Here is a 14,375-nt window from a genome sequence, read left to right on the forward strand (position 1 = left end):
ATTGGATTCTAGGTGCAGCAATTACATGTTCCATGCTCCTACCTGCTATAATAATAAGAGTAGTAGCAATAACCTCATTGAACATTACTATGTGCCTAAGCATTTTATATACAGAAGTAGTTTAATTCTTACAATAACTATTGGATATACAGTATATTATTTTCAATTTCCAGGTAGAAATTAGAGGTATGTAGGGGTTAAAGGATTTCCCCAAGGCCACCATGGTAGTATACTGTGAAACAGACTCCACTCCAGGCAATCTGACAGGAAAGCCTCTGTTCTCCACCCAGATCCTGTCTCCCAGAAAGCAAGTATCTTTCATTCTACCTTTCTGAATGCACCGGCTCTTCTAAACTCAATTCAAAATTCTCTGTTAAGCCTTCTCTAACCTTTCCGGCTGATAGTACTTTCTCTCTTTAAAAATCTCTAAAGCAGAATATACTTTGCCTAGGATAATGGATGGATGGGAATGTTTAATGATATGTTGCTGAGCATTAATATTATTTCTCTGGTTGATGCTTTATCTCTGTATTTCAATCACATACTTTTGAGGGGAAGAACCCAACATAAAGCCTTCTTAGCATTGGGGATAAATTCTCAATTTTAACTTTAATTGAACTGTCTTTAATTTCCTGTTAGATGTTTCAGGGCATTTATATTAGTTTGTCACCTATTCTGTCACTGAAAGTGCATTGACAAGTCCCTAAAGGCATTCAAACTTACCAGAGTCTTTCTTGTTAGACATTAGAATTTAAATTAATTCTTTAAAGAAATTGATATCAAATATTTTTTTCCAGAGGGCATCAATTTTTCCACTAAGAAACTACAGCTAAAGCTCACTGATATTCATGTTTTCTCTTTCGTAAAATACTAATCTGCAATATCATATTTTCTTTATTTTATGACTCTATGATGTCAGGACAGGACAAGTTGATTATAGTTTTAGTTCAATTTGATTTGAAATGGGACAGAAATACCTAGTGGCAATCTATTTAAAGCAATCCACTTTAAATGCTTATCAGTATTCATTTTTGGTAAATTATCACATTAATATATTTTTCTTTATATAGTTTTCTCCTTAGCAGAATTCAGTCATATTACAAATTCTGAAATAAGAAATGACAAATTATCCAAGCTATAACATTAATTTCCTCTTCTGAACTTGCCAAACCATTAAATGCTGGAAACAGCTATTAATAAAAGAGTGAGATATATACCTCAGTAAATATTTATTCAGATTCTATCAATATTAACATAGTCTATTTTAAACTTCACTGATACTTTTCATTTGTGATTTGAGTTTGAAACTTTTGTTCTTTCCAGAAACCAACCTAATTATAAAAAGTACTATAAATTTAATGAATATTTATACATGCACGTATATATTTTATGTACATATATGTACACATAATATAATCTGCCAATATGCTCCTAAAAAGAATATTAAATCATGATTCTAGTTATGCTTCCCAGTGAATTATAGATACATTTTTATGTTTCACTAAAGTAACACTAATTAACAGTTAAGTTTTGTGACTTGAGCTCTAAATGTATAGAAATATATGAAATGAATAGAATTGATCAATCTGTTGTCTTGCTGTAATAACAGGGGGCTGGCATCACGCTCAAGTACACCATGGCTGCCCCTTGTTTCTGGGTAATCTCTGATGTGACTGAACATGACATTGACTACTACACAGAAGCTCTGCTGCAGGGCTGGCTTGGAGGAGGCCCAGGAGCCCCTCTTCTCTACTATGTAAACCAGGCCCGTCAAGCTCCCCGACTCAAGTATCTTATTGGGGTTGCACCTATAGCCTGTGGCTTGCCTGTCTCTCGGCAGTAATCCCTTGGAGCTGTCTTATTGATGCTGGAAGCCACATGACTATTCTACCTCCAAGCTTAGATTTAATCCTTAGGATAAATCTTTTAAAGTGATTTTCCCCAGTGTTTTATATGAAATATTTCCTTTTGATTTAACTTCAATATAATAAAGATACAGCACTTAAAAACCTTAAGTAAAATTAACATAATTATAATATGCTGAATAGATTTTAAATGATCATTTGTCTTGATTGTCCTTACAAAATCTTTTTACCACATAATTTATCTTTCTACCTATTGCTTATCTATATCTTTCCAGCGTAACAGAGATATTGTAGGATGCACAGTTCCAAAGAATGATTGCTGCAAAAAAGTAAAACACACCACATTTCTTTCAAAGCATCTCTAGTTTGTATTTAGTAGTCCAATTTTCAGATTTAGCCTTTTCTCAAGACTGTCACATCTTACACACACACACACACACACAAAAAAAAAAAAAAGAAAGAAAAGATGAAATTAAACCTCATGTGTGATTTACCATTGGATTTAAGGATAAATTCTTATGTTACATGTTGTAATGGTTACAAACTGTAAAGTCTCTTCACATTATTTCTCCAAGTAGCTGACTTTAGCAATTTGTCTTTCTATAAAAATCCCTTCATTGTTTATTTTTTCCAATGTAAGAAACAAGTCATTGAAATTTTCAACACTTGGAGACTTTTTGAGAGAGAGAAACTTGTGTATACTCCACATTGGGGTGACCTAACCTCCAACGAGTTGCTGCAGAAACTCCTTGTTTTGTTACTAAGACTCAAAAAGGAATTCATATTTACCTATCTACAGAATAGATACATGGATACATAATTACATAGAAATCCATAAATCTATGAATGTGCTATTGAAGTTATCTTAGGTCCACAAAGTTTGTTGAGTATAATAAACTTTAGCCTTTTCAGAAGCATCAGTACCTTCCTGCATCTTGAACTGCGTTTTGTAAAAACAAAGTATTTCAATAGTGATTCTTTCTCAGTATAGTGCTGAAATAAAAGGCAGTGTTCTACAGTAAATAGCCTATGGGCATAAGAACTAAGAGACCTAGGTTCTAGTTCTGGCTCTACTATATCAATTAGCTATATGACTTTCTGTGTTTACTCATCAATAAAACTGGGATAATAGTATTTGCCTTACTTGTCTTAAATGGTTGGGATGCAGAGTAAATCCAAGTCTCTGCAGTGGCTTATCAAGCTGCATTGGAACTTGCCCTGTGTCTAACTCTCTGACCTGATCCCCAGCCAGACTTTCCCTCACTGGCTCAGCTCTGTTGCAGTCACACTGGCTTCCTTATTGTTCCTTGACTATTCAACTTAAGGTCTCTGCACTGACCAATTTTTCTCCACAGAATGCTCTGTCTCTGACAGCTTCAAGCTCACTTTCTCTTTTCCTCACATCCTTTAGGTTTCCACTCAAATGTCACTTCAATCAATGAAATATAGTGTTCCCAACTTTCTCTATGTGTTTATTCTTTTACCTATTGATCAGTTCATTATTTGTTCGCTTTCTGATAAAGGGCAATCTCAAGGAATATGGGAAATTTTGTTATCCTTAGGAATAACAACAAATACAATTTTTTTCTGAATCACTCCACATAAAAATTTAGCAGTGTGTTTAGTTGGAAAGTTTGTATCGCTGCTTTTTACTAATTAATGTGAAACTATGCAAATATTATTTTACTTTTTATGACATTAAATATATTTTCAGATACATATATCTCATAATAATTTATCACTGTATGGTAAATTATGCTTTTAACATTTCTATAGTTTGCCTCTCTTAATTGCTCAAATATTCAAACCATGAACTAATTTTGTATAATGCTTCTCTGAAAAGACAGTTTATGCACTCCCTTTGGAAGTAAATTGATTTCTTCATTAAAAGCAACATATTATGTTTCAGGACTTTAATATGTCACAAGCTAAGCTGAGAGCACGGTGTTATTTGCTCTGATAAAATACTTTTCAAATTGGTCCTGGGTTTTTGTTAGACATGTTTGTGTTTGTCTCCCCTACTGCAACACAGTATGGTGGAAAGCAGAGACCATTTCTTATCCATTTTATGATTTTCTAATACTTTATACATAGCAGGCCCTTCATAACTAACTGGTTAATTTATTGAATATAGGCATTCATGCAATGATAGTTAACCACCCCCTTCTTTAAGAAGAAATAAAATGAAGGACATTACTTACATTTAGAGCCTGTTGACCCACTGGCAGTAGATCTCGATCCACCTTTCATGGAAAAGACTCCTTTCCCCCTGCGAGTCGTCGTGACTGCCACTCTGGGACGCTTCAGTGGAATTACTGCACGGGGAGGTGGAGGCACACGCCCGTGGTAATCAAATAACCTTTACAAAACACAAATGGGACTGAGAATTGGTTTGATACCCGAGAATTCTATCAAATATGTGAAATGATTAACAGAATAGCCCCGTAGAAAATTTCAATAAATGTTTTCTTTCTGCTGTTGTTCTCTAATATTCAGATGCAGGTATTATTTGGCAGATTTAATTTTCACTAAGAAAATGGAATGCTAATATAGTCTATGCTTTCTGGACTTTCTAGTGTGACCTCCAAGAGGAACTCATTTGTAAGGTATGAAAGGACTAGGAGCTTTGCTCCAACAGTACCATGCAATTGTTGAAATTATGCTGACCTTCATCCCTAAATATACTTCTTTGCTTGATAAAACAGATTTACACTTCTTATGAACAGAAATATTCCTCTTACACGTCAAACACTTATTAGCACATTCGTTTAAAAGAGGAAAGGATCTTGCAGAACGGGAACAAAGAAATAAAATTACTGGTCAAACAATAAACAGCCCAGCAAGATAAAAAGTAAAACCAGCTTAAAGAAAACAGCTATGAGAGACAAATCAATATGGTGCTTCAGCTCACTCTAAGAATCTTTTCAGTAACAAAAGGCTCCTCTGATTGCAGACAAAAGGAGACAGTTTGAATGACATGGAGCTAGCATGAGGACAAAACTTTGTTGACTGCTTATGGTGGGAAGTATTTATCAAGATATCTTTTAATTATTCTGACCATTTGCTAGATGTGCAAATTGAGACTAGAGATATTTTTATAGTTAGATATTACAAGCATATTTAACAAAAAATCATAAAACTTAAAACCTTTGCTGAAAAGTGAAAAATGATATTCACCACAATCAATGAATTTCCATTAAACAAAGTATAAGGGTTAACTCATTTATAAAAATATGTAATTCATAGATTCAAAAGCTTCATATTATTTATATTGCATCCACATATACAACAATTTTTTATATGACAGAACATTTGAGTAACCTAAAAGGTCAATGAAAAAATACTGGGATACATTTACTCATTTTCATGACTATTTTCCAGTGAACCAGACATGTAAGTACATTATTCACTATAAAGAAAATAGCATTATTGACTTAGAATTATAATTGTTACATATTTTATTGTGACAGAATAAAATATTGGATTACATTCTTATAATTACTTTAAAACAGTCAATAAAAACAATTTAATATGGAAGTCAGAAATGAGAAACTAGAATGGGAAGAAAATAAAAAAAATTTCTATAATAGGTTAATTGATAAAATTACATCTTGTTTATACATACAGATGAAAATGTGATAATCTCTTTTTAGGAAATAATATATGAAATATAATAAAAGTTAAGATAGATCGGTTTCCAAATATTCATTTAGAGACATTTAAAACTATTATACTATGGGGTGGGGGAAGTGCAAAAAGCACTATTAAACAAAATTTAAAGCAAAATTCCTTAGTACTAAGAATATTTCCTACAGTAGAGACTTAGGGTATTCAAAAACGATTTAGAACATGCTGGGGAAAAACTAAGAGAGATCTGGAAAAGAAAAGAAATGAAATGAGACAGAGTTCAAGAGAGGTGCCATCTTCTGTGAATAAGCAAAGTCCATTAGAGCTGAAGAACAGCTAGCAAAGAATAGGTCATGGATGTCAACACATAACAGTTTACTTCAAAGAGCACAGGCAGGATGAGGCTGAAAAGGGTTATGAATATCATCTATATCACTAGGGGCTTGAGAATCAAAAGGGTCAGCTAGACCTGCCCCTCATTTCAATCACAAAACAAGGTCTACATTAGTTATTTATAAGTTGAATTCACAGAGCACCTTAAGTCAGTGAACCAAAATACAAAGGCACTTTGCATGAGCTATAACACCCAAAACTATTGAGCGAAAAGAAAATATGGCAATTGACTGATCTCTTCTAGAGTAGAAGTTGCTATTTGAAATGAAAGGCAAGCTCTTTTAGCAGGACCATTTCCCTAGGACACCAATGTGCAGTTTTACAGGTTCATTAAACAAGCCAATCTATAAATTGGGTTAAGAAAATCTCTAAAACACAATCAAAATATATAATGATGTAGGAGTTCTATAGTAAAAACACAGGCCAAGTAAAGTTCACTACATTCACTGCTACTTTAATTGCAATGTAATTTAATACTATGTTTATAGGGAAGAAAAATGTTTATCGATATTTCTATTGCTTCCCCTAGCCAAGGATTACCAAACCTCCAACGGTGGCATGGCCTGATCTTATGCTGAGAAAGAGCCATACTTGCTCACTGTATTTATGATATGCTTTTAGTATGGGGCATACATTTTAGTAATCTACATAGTATATTACTAAACAACTTTCCTTTGGTATAAATTCCTATGGTGAGTGGCCGGTTCTCTGAATATTTTGGTGAACTACTTCAAAGGAAAATGACTAGTTTTCTTTACTCTCTCTTTTGGTTTTTTGAGACAGAGTGTCACTCTGTCACCCAGGCTGGAGTCCAGCAGTGTGATCTCACGACAACCTCTGCCTCCTGGGCTCAAGCAATTCTCCCACCTCAGCCTCCCAAGTAGTTGAGACTACTGCATGCCATTGCGCCCGGCTAAAGTTTTTTGTATTTTTTTGTAGAGATAGCATTTTGTCGTATTGCCCAGGCTGCTCTCGAACTCTTGGACTGAAGTGATCTGCTCAACTTGGGCTCCTAAAGTACTGGGATTATAGGCATAAGCCACCAAGCCTGGCTGGATGACTTGCACCAACGAATCAAATAACGTTTTACTGATTCTTTGGTAAAACTTTGATGGGAAGTTGGGCAGCATCAGGACTTAAATATTTTAATGTGATAGGTCATTCACAAAACAAAATTGGGAATGGGTGAGGCAGGAGAATAGGGTCTGGAGGCAGGGAACCTAAGGCTGTTTCATGCTGACTTCCTAGAACTAAACAAAAAGGAAAACCCCACCTTTCCATGCCCAAGTAACAGAAGGACCAGAGTCTACTCCCTTTGCACCCCTCCTCATCCCACCACCTTTTTCTGAATGGCTGATGAAAAATTGAAAGTACCTCTGATTGGTCCCCTTCCACAACCAATCAGGCTGCTCGTGGGCAAAGTCTTCATTTGCATAGGGTATACATTTGTAACTTCCCTTTAGCCTCTGATTGGTCCCCTTACACAACCAATCAGACTGACCGTAGGCCACTACTTAATATACGTAGGGTGTACTCCAAGCAACCGATGAGGAAACCTGTAGAGGGTATGTAAACCCCAGAAAATTCGGTCACCAGACTCTTGAGCCCTTACGCTCGGTTGGCTCCCACCCTGTGGAGTGTACTTTCATTTTCCATAAATCTCTGCTTTTGTTACTTCATTCTTTCCTTCCTTTGTTTATGCATTTTGCCCAATTATTTGTTCAAGAACCTGGACATCCTCCACCAGTAACATGGGCTAACATGAGGGCATAATTTTTAATTTTACAACTTTTAATGGAGCTGAAATCTTTCTTAATTTGCATTGGGCACTCTTGAGTTAATTAGAAATAAAAGGAAGGAAGACTGGATGTTGTCCTAATGTACAAAAACATAACAAGACAAGGATAGAAAGAGGGGAATACTTTCTGGGATTGCAAGACGGGATACAGGGGTTCTTCAAAATGCAGAGGGAAGTAGGTGAAAGGCAGGCCAAGAAAGGCATTCTCAGCAGAATTCTGTCCACAGTAAATCAAAGAAATTTTGCCTTTATCAAATATTAGATTGGCAAATAGTATTGAGACTAAGGAACTAGTTCATTTAAGATTATAGACTGACAGTAGAAATGGCAATCCAGCAGAATTAAATGGAATCTAAATCTCCAGGCTAGTTAAAAGCTTTAATTTTTTTCCTTCCTCTTGTTTTTCTTGTTCCTTACCCTTTTGGAGTTATATTTCCTCTCCTTTCCTTTAATAGTCCTTAATTTTCCCTAATATTTCTTGGTCAGGATAATTTTCTCCCAAATACTTACTCATCAAATAGATAATGGTTTCTAATGAAGCCAAACATATAATAATAATTCTTTCCTCAAGGTCTATTTTACAGTGAAAACTCTAAAACACCTGCTGTCAAGTAATAAATTTTAAAAATTCAGTCCAATTTTAATAAAACCAATTCATGAAGACAATTTGAGAATTTAATTTCTTCATTTAATAAATGTTTCTATTTTCTAGGTACCCTTTTCTTATTTTGCCTTTTAATGCTTTAAATAATATCTGACATATGTAACTTTATTACCTAGCAAAAGCTAAAAACTGGTAATATGAATTTTAATATTATTTTATTTGATAAAATAGACATAACTTTTCTCTAGGAAGAATAAGGACATTTGATTTCATCCACTATTCTTAAACGGTAATTGTTTTTGGACAGAGGCAATTTTAAAACTAAGTGCCTTTTGGATAAAGGCATATTAACACAGCAAATAAACATAATTTTAATTGTCTTTTAAAAATAAAGAGCTTGTTATTAAGCTTTAAAAATAATAAAGTAACATTTTGGAAAAAAAGTACATAAAAAAACTATAAAACTCTGTCAGACCTCAGAACAACTACTATAATCCTTTAATCTTTTTTCTATAAGCTTCCATATTTTTCACATAATTGAAAACATAATATATGTACAGTCATGTATTCTAGCTCGTTCTCTTTGGTTTATATTAAAAACATTTCTCAGGCCTGTTAAATGGTCTTCTTAATGTTTATTTTAATGGCTGTGGTGCATTTTCTCAGGTAGATACACCACATTCTAATAAATCATTACCTGATGGCTAAACTTCTGACTTGATACTTACATTTTCCTGTCAACAAACATGGTTTCAAACACAAGAAAAGAAACTGGAAATGTAATATATGTGTAGTATTTTACTACTGAATATTAAATTTTCATTTTAGATTAGTAGTAACTTTAAACATTTCCTGGTATTTACCTGTTTCTAAATTGTCCTCATGAAAACAATTCTTCCTTTTCTACTCATGAATCAAAACTTATAGTTACTAAGTAGTTGATGCTAACAAAAATATTTGGTCCTCCCTAGGGGGCTAAATTTTCTGGGCTGCACAGAGGCAAAACCTGAGAACAAGTTTAGGGCCATATTCTCGCCAGGACCTTTCAGTAGACCTACAAAGACCAATAACAAGACGACCAGAGAAGATCTTGCTCCATGTCTTGATTCAACCTCCAGACTTCCTTTTCATGATGCTTCACTTTGACAGATGTCTATGAAACCAAAGTAAGGTGCCTTTTCATTTCTAAGAAGGGATACATTTGAAATCTATATAAATAATTCTTATAGGCTGGTAGTGTATCTGTTCCCTGTACTGTTTAAACTACTCAGAATTCACAAACTCTGCCTATAATTTCTACTCTGACTTCAAATAAGTCTTTGGTTACAATTGAATCAGAAAATAATTTTAAAAGACACACTTCACCCGAGACCAATAAATGAGTAAATTTCATTGCTCTTTTTTGTTATTAAATTTTCCAAGGTTTTCTGTGAAGTTTTCTCCTTGGATCACATGGAAATGCTTCTTGAACATGCTTTTAAAAGCAAGTTGATTGCAATCTTGAATGATCTCTTTGGCAATATTTTGATTCTAATATAATCTTTGTAACATTTTGTATACAGCTTTGTGTAATTAAAAAGTTAACAAATTCAAAAGGTTGTTGTGGGGTTATAAGCCACTAAAATGACTTTCTCATTGAAGTCTTATAATTCTGTAAAGTCAGTAGTGTTAAGCCATTTTGCCCATGAAGGAAACTGGCCAAAAAAAAAGAGGTGACTTTTCCAAGCTTACCCAGTCAACACATGTGCATCTAGGCCTGAAATTCACATCTTCTAACTCCAAATAATACCATTGGTCAAGTGTACCATGCTGTTATTTTCAAACATTTCAAATGGAATACCATACTACCAGAGGATAATTCAAATTAGCATAACAAAACAGACATTGTTTCTTGTTAATGTTTTCCAATATTCATGAATATATATTGTGCTTTCTAATCAATGATCTGAAACAACTGTAACTTAGTGTTCTTTCATTAACTGCAAATCTAGTAGCTTCTTGGATCCATTAACACAAAGTCAAAATGGTTCCAGAACTGAACAATGCCTATTTTGGAACATTTAAAATGTATACGTGTTTTTTATAAAGGTGAAACACCTGTGGCATTTGTTTTTTCTCTGTTAATAAAAGTCTGCTTATCACTGGAAATTATAAACTGATCAGTGCTCTTCCTAATGTTACTGAAAAACGAGGTTGGATTTAGACAGCCAACATTGCAGAAGGTAAAAACCTTCCCTAGGGAGATTAAATATAATTTTAGGTATACATCTCCTTTTACTTGACTTGTTAGGGTATAAATACTTATGTTTAATGTATTAACATACAATGTCCTACATTCAGAGTCATACATGAACCTTTAAAAGAAAATGCCATTCAGTGCTGTAAACTATTGGGCAATGCTTTGTGTAAAAGAGAAAGATAAGAATTTAGAATAACCACTCATCTACTCTTTAATGATACTCTTACTGATCTCTGAAACCATGAATAGACAGGTCAATGAATCACAGTAAGGTGAAATATTTTGTAAAGTTTTCTAAGGTAAAACTACCTAAGGGCTGGAAACCCTCAGTCACATTAGAGTCTCCAAACCTGGCAGAAATAGAATGACAATATAATGGGGACATACGTCAGTTATTAAGCTATTGTTTTTTGGTTTCAGACCTACCCTTTGCCACAGATAGGGTTGGAACTCTGAAAATCACACTTCTGGAGGTGAGGGTTAGGGTTAGGGTTGGTTTTGGGAAGCTAGCTCTCTGCTGGGTTCAGCCAATAAAGGACCTAAGAAAGACTGCAGGACTAGAGCAAGAAAAAGGGACTTGCTCCTTGTTTTGGTTTTTATTTGTGTTTTGGCTCCCTGCTCTTTTCAGCATTCCCCCAATCTAGTTTCTTCACCCTGACAACAACAATTCATTCCAGTAGCAGCAGCAGAATCCGGTCTGAGTAATTTTGCAACACTTGGAGAACAGCCACTCCACGCTCCCTCAAAGACCCCAGCACCTGTCAGCCCATATCCCCGTCTCAGAAATTTGAGTGTCAGCACCACAGGTTCTCCCTGTGGACTCAGACACAGCAGCACCATCTGAACATAATCTCCTATGCATAGTTTCAGCTCTGGTAGGCTCTCTTTCTACAGCAATTTCTGAGATCCCAAATCTTCCTTGGTTTCCCCAGTCCTAGAGGTGGTAGCAGCTTCCTGCAGTTGCTAACTCTAGTATACCATAGTGTTGTCTTTTTGCGTTTTCAGTTCTTCAATACCAAGTTAACGAGTTTCTATATGCAATTATCCCTGTTAAACAAAAGTAGTGTAATTTCTGTTTTTGAGACCTAAACAAGCAGCATGGGGTTAACAGAAACAGCTGAGCGCTCTCTGCAGGTAAGTGTGATCAGCTGTAGCTGGAATGCTTTGGGGAGTAGGAGAGGGAAAACTGGGAAAACAGAATAATCCAGAGAAGTCCCAAATAAACTACTATGGAAGAAAAACTGGCCAACCAGTTTGTTTCTCAGTTTTATAGACACTGCTGTATGAATGTCAATATGAGAAATACATCTACCATTATTGTTTTTTTCTTTTTCTTTCTTTCTTTTTTTTTTTTTTTAAGACAGAATTTCGCTCTGTCGCCCAGGTTGGAGTGCAGTGGCACAATCTTGGCTCACTGCAACCTCCGCCTCCTGGGTTCAAGCAATTCTCCTGCCTCAGCCTCCTGAGTAGCTGGGATTACGGGCGCCCACCACCACACCTGGCTAATTTTTGTATTTTTAGTAGAGACAGGGTTTCACCATGTTGGCTAGGCTGGTCTCAAACTCCTGACTGCAGGTGATCCGTCCGCCTCAGCCTCCCAAAGTGCTGGGATCAAGCGTGAGCCACCGCGCCTGGCCCCATTATTGTTAATGGTTACTGTTAACTGTTAATACTAGCTAATATTGATTAAGCACTAAAAATATACCAGGCATAATGCTGACCATTATAATATGTTACCTCATTTAATTCTTAGAATGATTTCATGAGTTAGGAATTAATTTCATGCTTACCTACCAGAGGACGTAACAGATTTTGTGATATTAACTTGCCCAAGTTTGCACCTCTACTAAAAAAGAGAGAACACACACACACACACACACACACACAAATGCAAGAAGACTGTAACTTATGAGAAATGACTGTGGATTAGTAGTGACTCTGTAAGCTATGTATCTTATCCAGCCTTGCCATTCTGTTTTTATTTCATGGTATTCTATGTTTATAGGGAACTCTTGAGTATATCCACTAGTGGCAGATGCTTATGTCTTTCTTAGCCAAGTGCCAAAAATGGAAAATAAACTAATGAGAGCACAGACTGCTCAGACAGTCTGTTAACAATACAACCATACTGATCTACTGCACACTTATATGCCAAACAAATTGTACACAAAACAAATAAATGATTTTGAAAGTTGTTCATACTGAAGCTAAGTTCTTGTATAGTAGAGAGTCACCTGAAAGTGACAGCCTCTCTAATTATTTGACTATTTAAGGCCCTTGTTCTTTGGCAAGTAAGATGGATACATCAATCATCCATCTATCTATCTATCTATCTATCTATCTATCTATCTATCTATCTATCTATCATCTATCTCCATCCATCTATCACCTATGTAATCTAATGATTTTATTGAGCTATCATTTCTAAATAAAATGCAAATCCAGGCTTCCTTTTAAAGATGAGAAAACTGAAAACCTGACTCGCCTAAAGTTATAAGGCTAGTTACCATGTCAGAGGCATTCAAACCAGAGCGACTCCATCTTGAGTGAGGGCTAGGAAGAATGAGGCTGGGACTTGCTGGGCTGCATTTCCAGGAGATTAGGTATTCCTAGCTTCTAGAAGTTTATGGTTAAGGGAACAGATTAATAATGTTTACTAAACAGACCCAGGCCCATGAATGTCCTGATATCTCCACATCTTGAGAACAAAAGCATTCCTAATTTTGCTTTAAAGATAATCATATCGAGTCTTGCAAAATATAGTAATTAGAAAAATTAATCCTTTATCACAAACTTTGTGGTAGAGCACACCTCCCCATGGTTTTTGTTGTTGTTGTTGTTGTTATCCTATGGATAAACAAGCATTGTACCTAGGGCGGGTGCATTCTTCCTCTTACTTTTGGGAATAGCCTACTCTGTCTATGGAGTAGCTATAGTTTCACCACCTTTCTTAATAAACCTGCTTTTGCTTTGCGCCGTGGACTCGCCCTGAATTAATTCTTGCAAGATGCAAGAACCCTCTCTTGGGGTCTGAATTGGGACCCCTTTCCAGTAACAGCCAGAACTTGGGTCTCTTACTGTGTCGATAAAACTCCATGTGAGGTGGAAATTCTTTAAATGTGTAAGGAAGTCACATGATAGAAAATAAAAGATGCTAAAATGGTTTTATATAGACAGAGTATAAGACAATGTACTTTATTCGTAGCAAGTGAAAAAAAGCTATAGTATGAAATATCTTTAAACTTATCAAAAACTAACATTTTCAAATAGTATAAAAACAGTCTAGATATCCTTCCTTAATAGTAAATGGGATTATTTTAATGCTGCCAGATGTTTACATCACGTTTAGAATAAGTTATTATAGGCTTCTTAATATTTAAAATAAATATATTTTATAGAAATTATAAAATGTTTTGAAAAATCATTCTTAAACATGATTTTTTTGTCAGAAAAGGATAACTAGTGAAATAAGGTGCTTAATTCAGTAGTGTGAGCATAGCAGCAATGCAGTTACAGTTGTGGGTCTGATTCCCAGGGAGGAATCGGCATAGCTCCATAGGCTGATATTACCCACCCCGTTGTGCATATTCACATAGTTGGTTATTGAATCTAAATTGGATACCTAGATTATGATCATAGTTCTGTCACTAATTAGCTGGGTGACCTTGGAAAAATGGCTGTGTCTCTAAATCTAAGGAGATGAATTAATAACACAGAGTATCCACTATGTGTATGGTTTACTGATAGTCCCCAAGGATACAAAGATAAGCAAAACTGATAATATGTTACCTCATTAGGCAGGGGAAGGCAGACAGACATGAATCAAACACCGCAGAAAATAAATATAGC

General features: G+C 35.2%; 1 protein-coding gene across 5 annotated transcripts in view; it reads right to left on the reverse strand.

Annotated features, from left to right (window-relative positions):
* Positions 1 to 14,375, reverse strand: part of RALYL (RALY RNA binding protein like) — a 715,531-nt gene that overhangs the window by 55,699 nt on the left and 645,457 nt on the right. For all 5 annotated transcript variants that reach the window (XM_050801558.1, XM_050801556.1, XM_050801557.1 and 2 more), the window contains one exon: positions 4,067 to 4,224. In XM_050801558.1, coding sequence (XP_050657515.1) covers positions 4,067 to 4,224 — 158 coding nt within the window. The remainder of the gene's footprint in view (positions 1 to 4,066; positions 4,225 to 14,375) is intronic.

Source organism: Macaca thibetana, chromosome 8 (assembly GCF_024542745.1).
Source record: "Macaca thibetana thibetana isolate TM-01 chromosome 8, ASM2454274v1, whole genome shotgun sequence".
NCBI classification, from domain to species: domain Eukaryota; kingdom Metazoa; phylum Chordata; class Mammalia; order Primates; family Cercopithecidae; genus Macaca; species Macaca thibetana.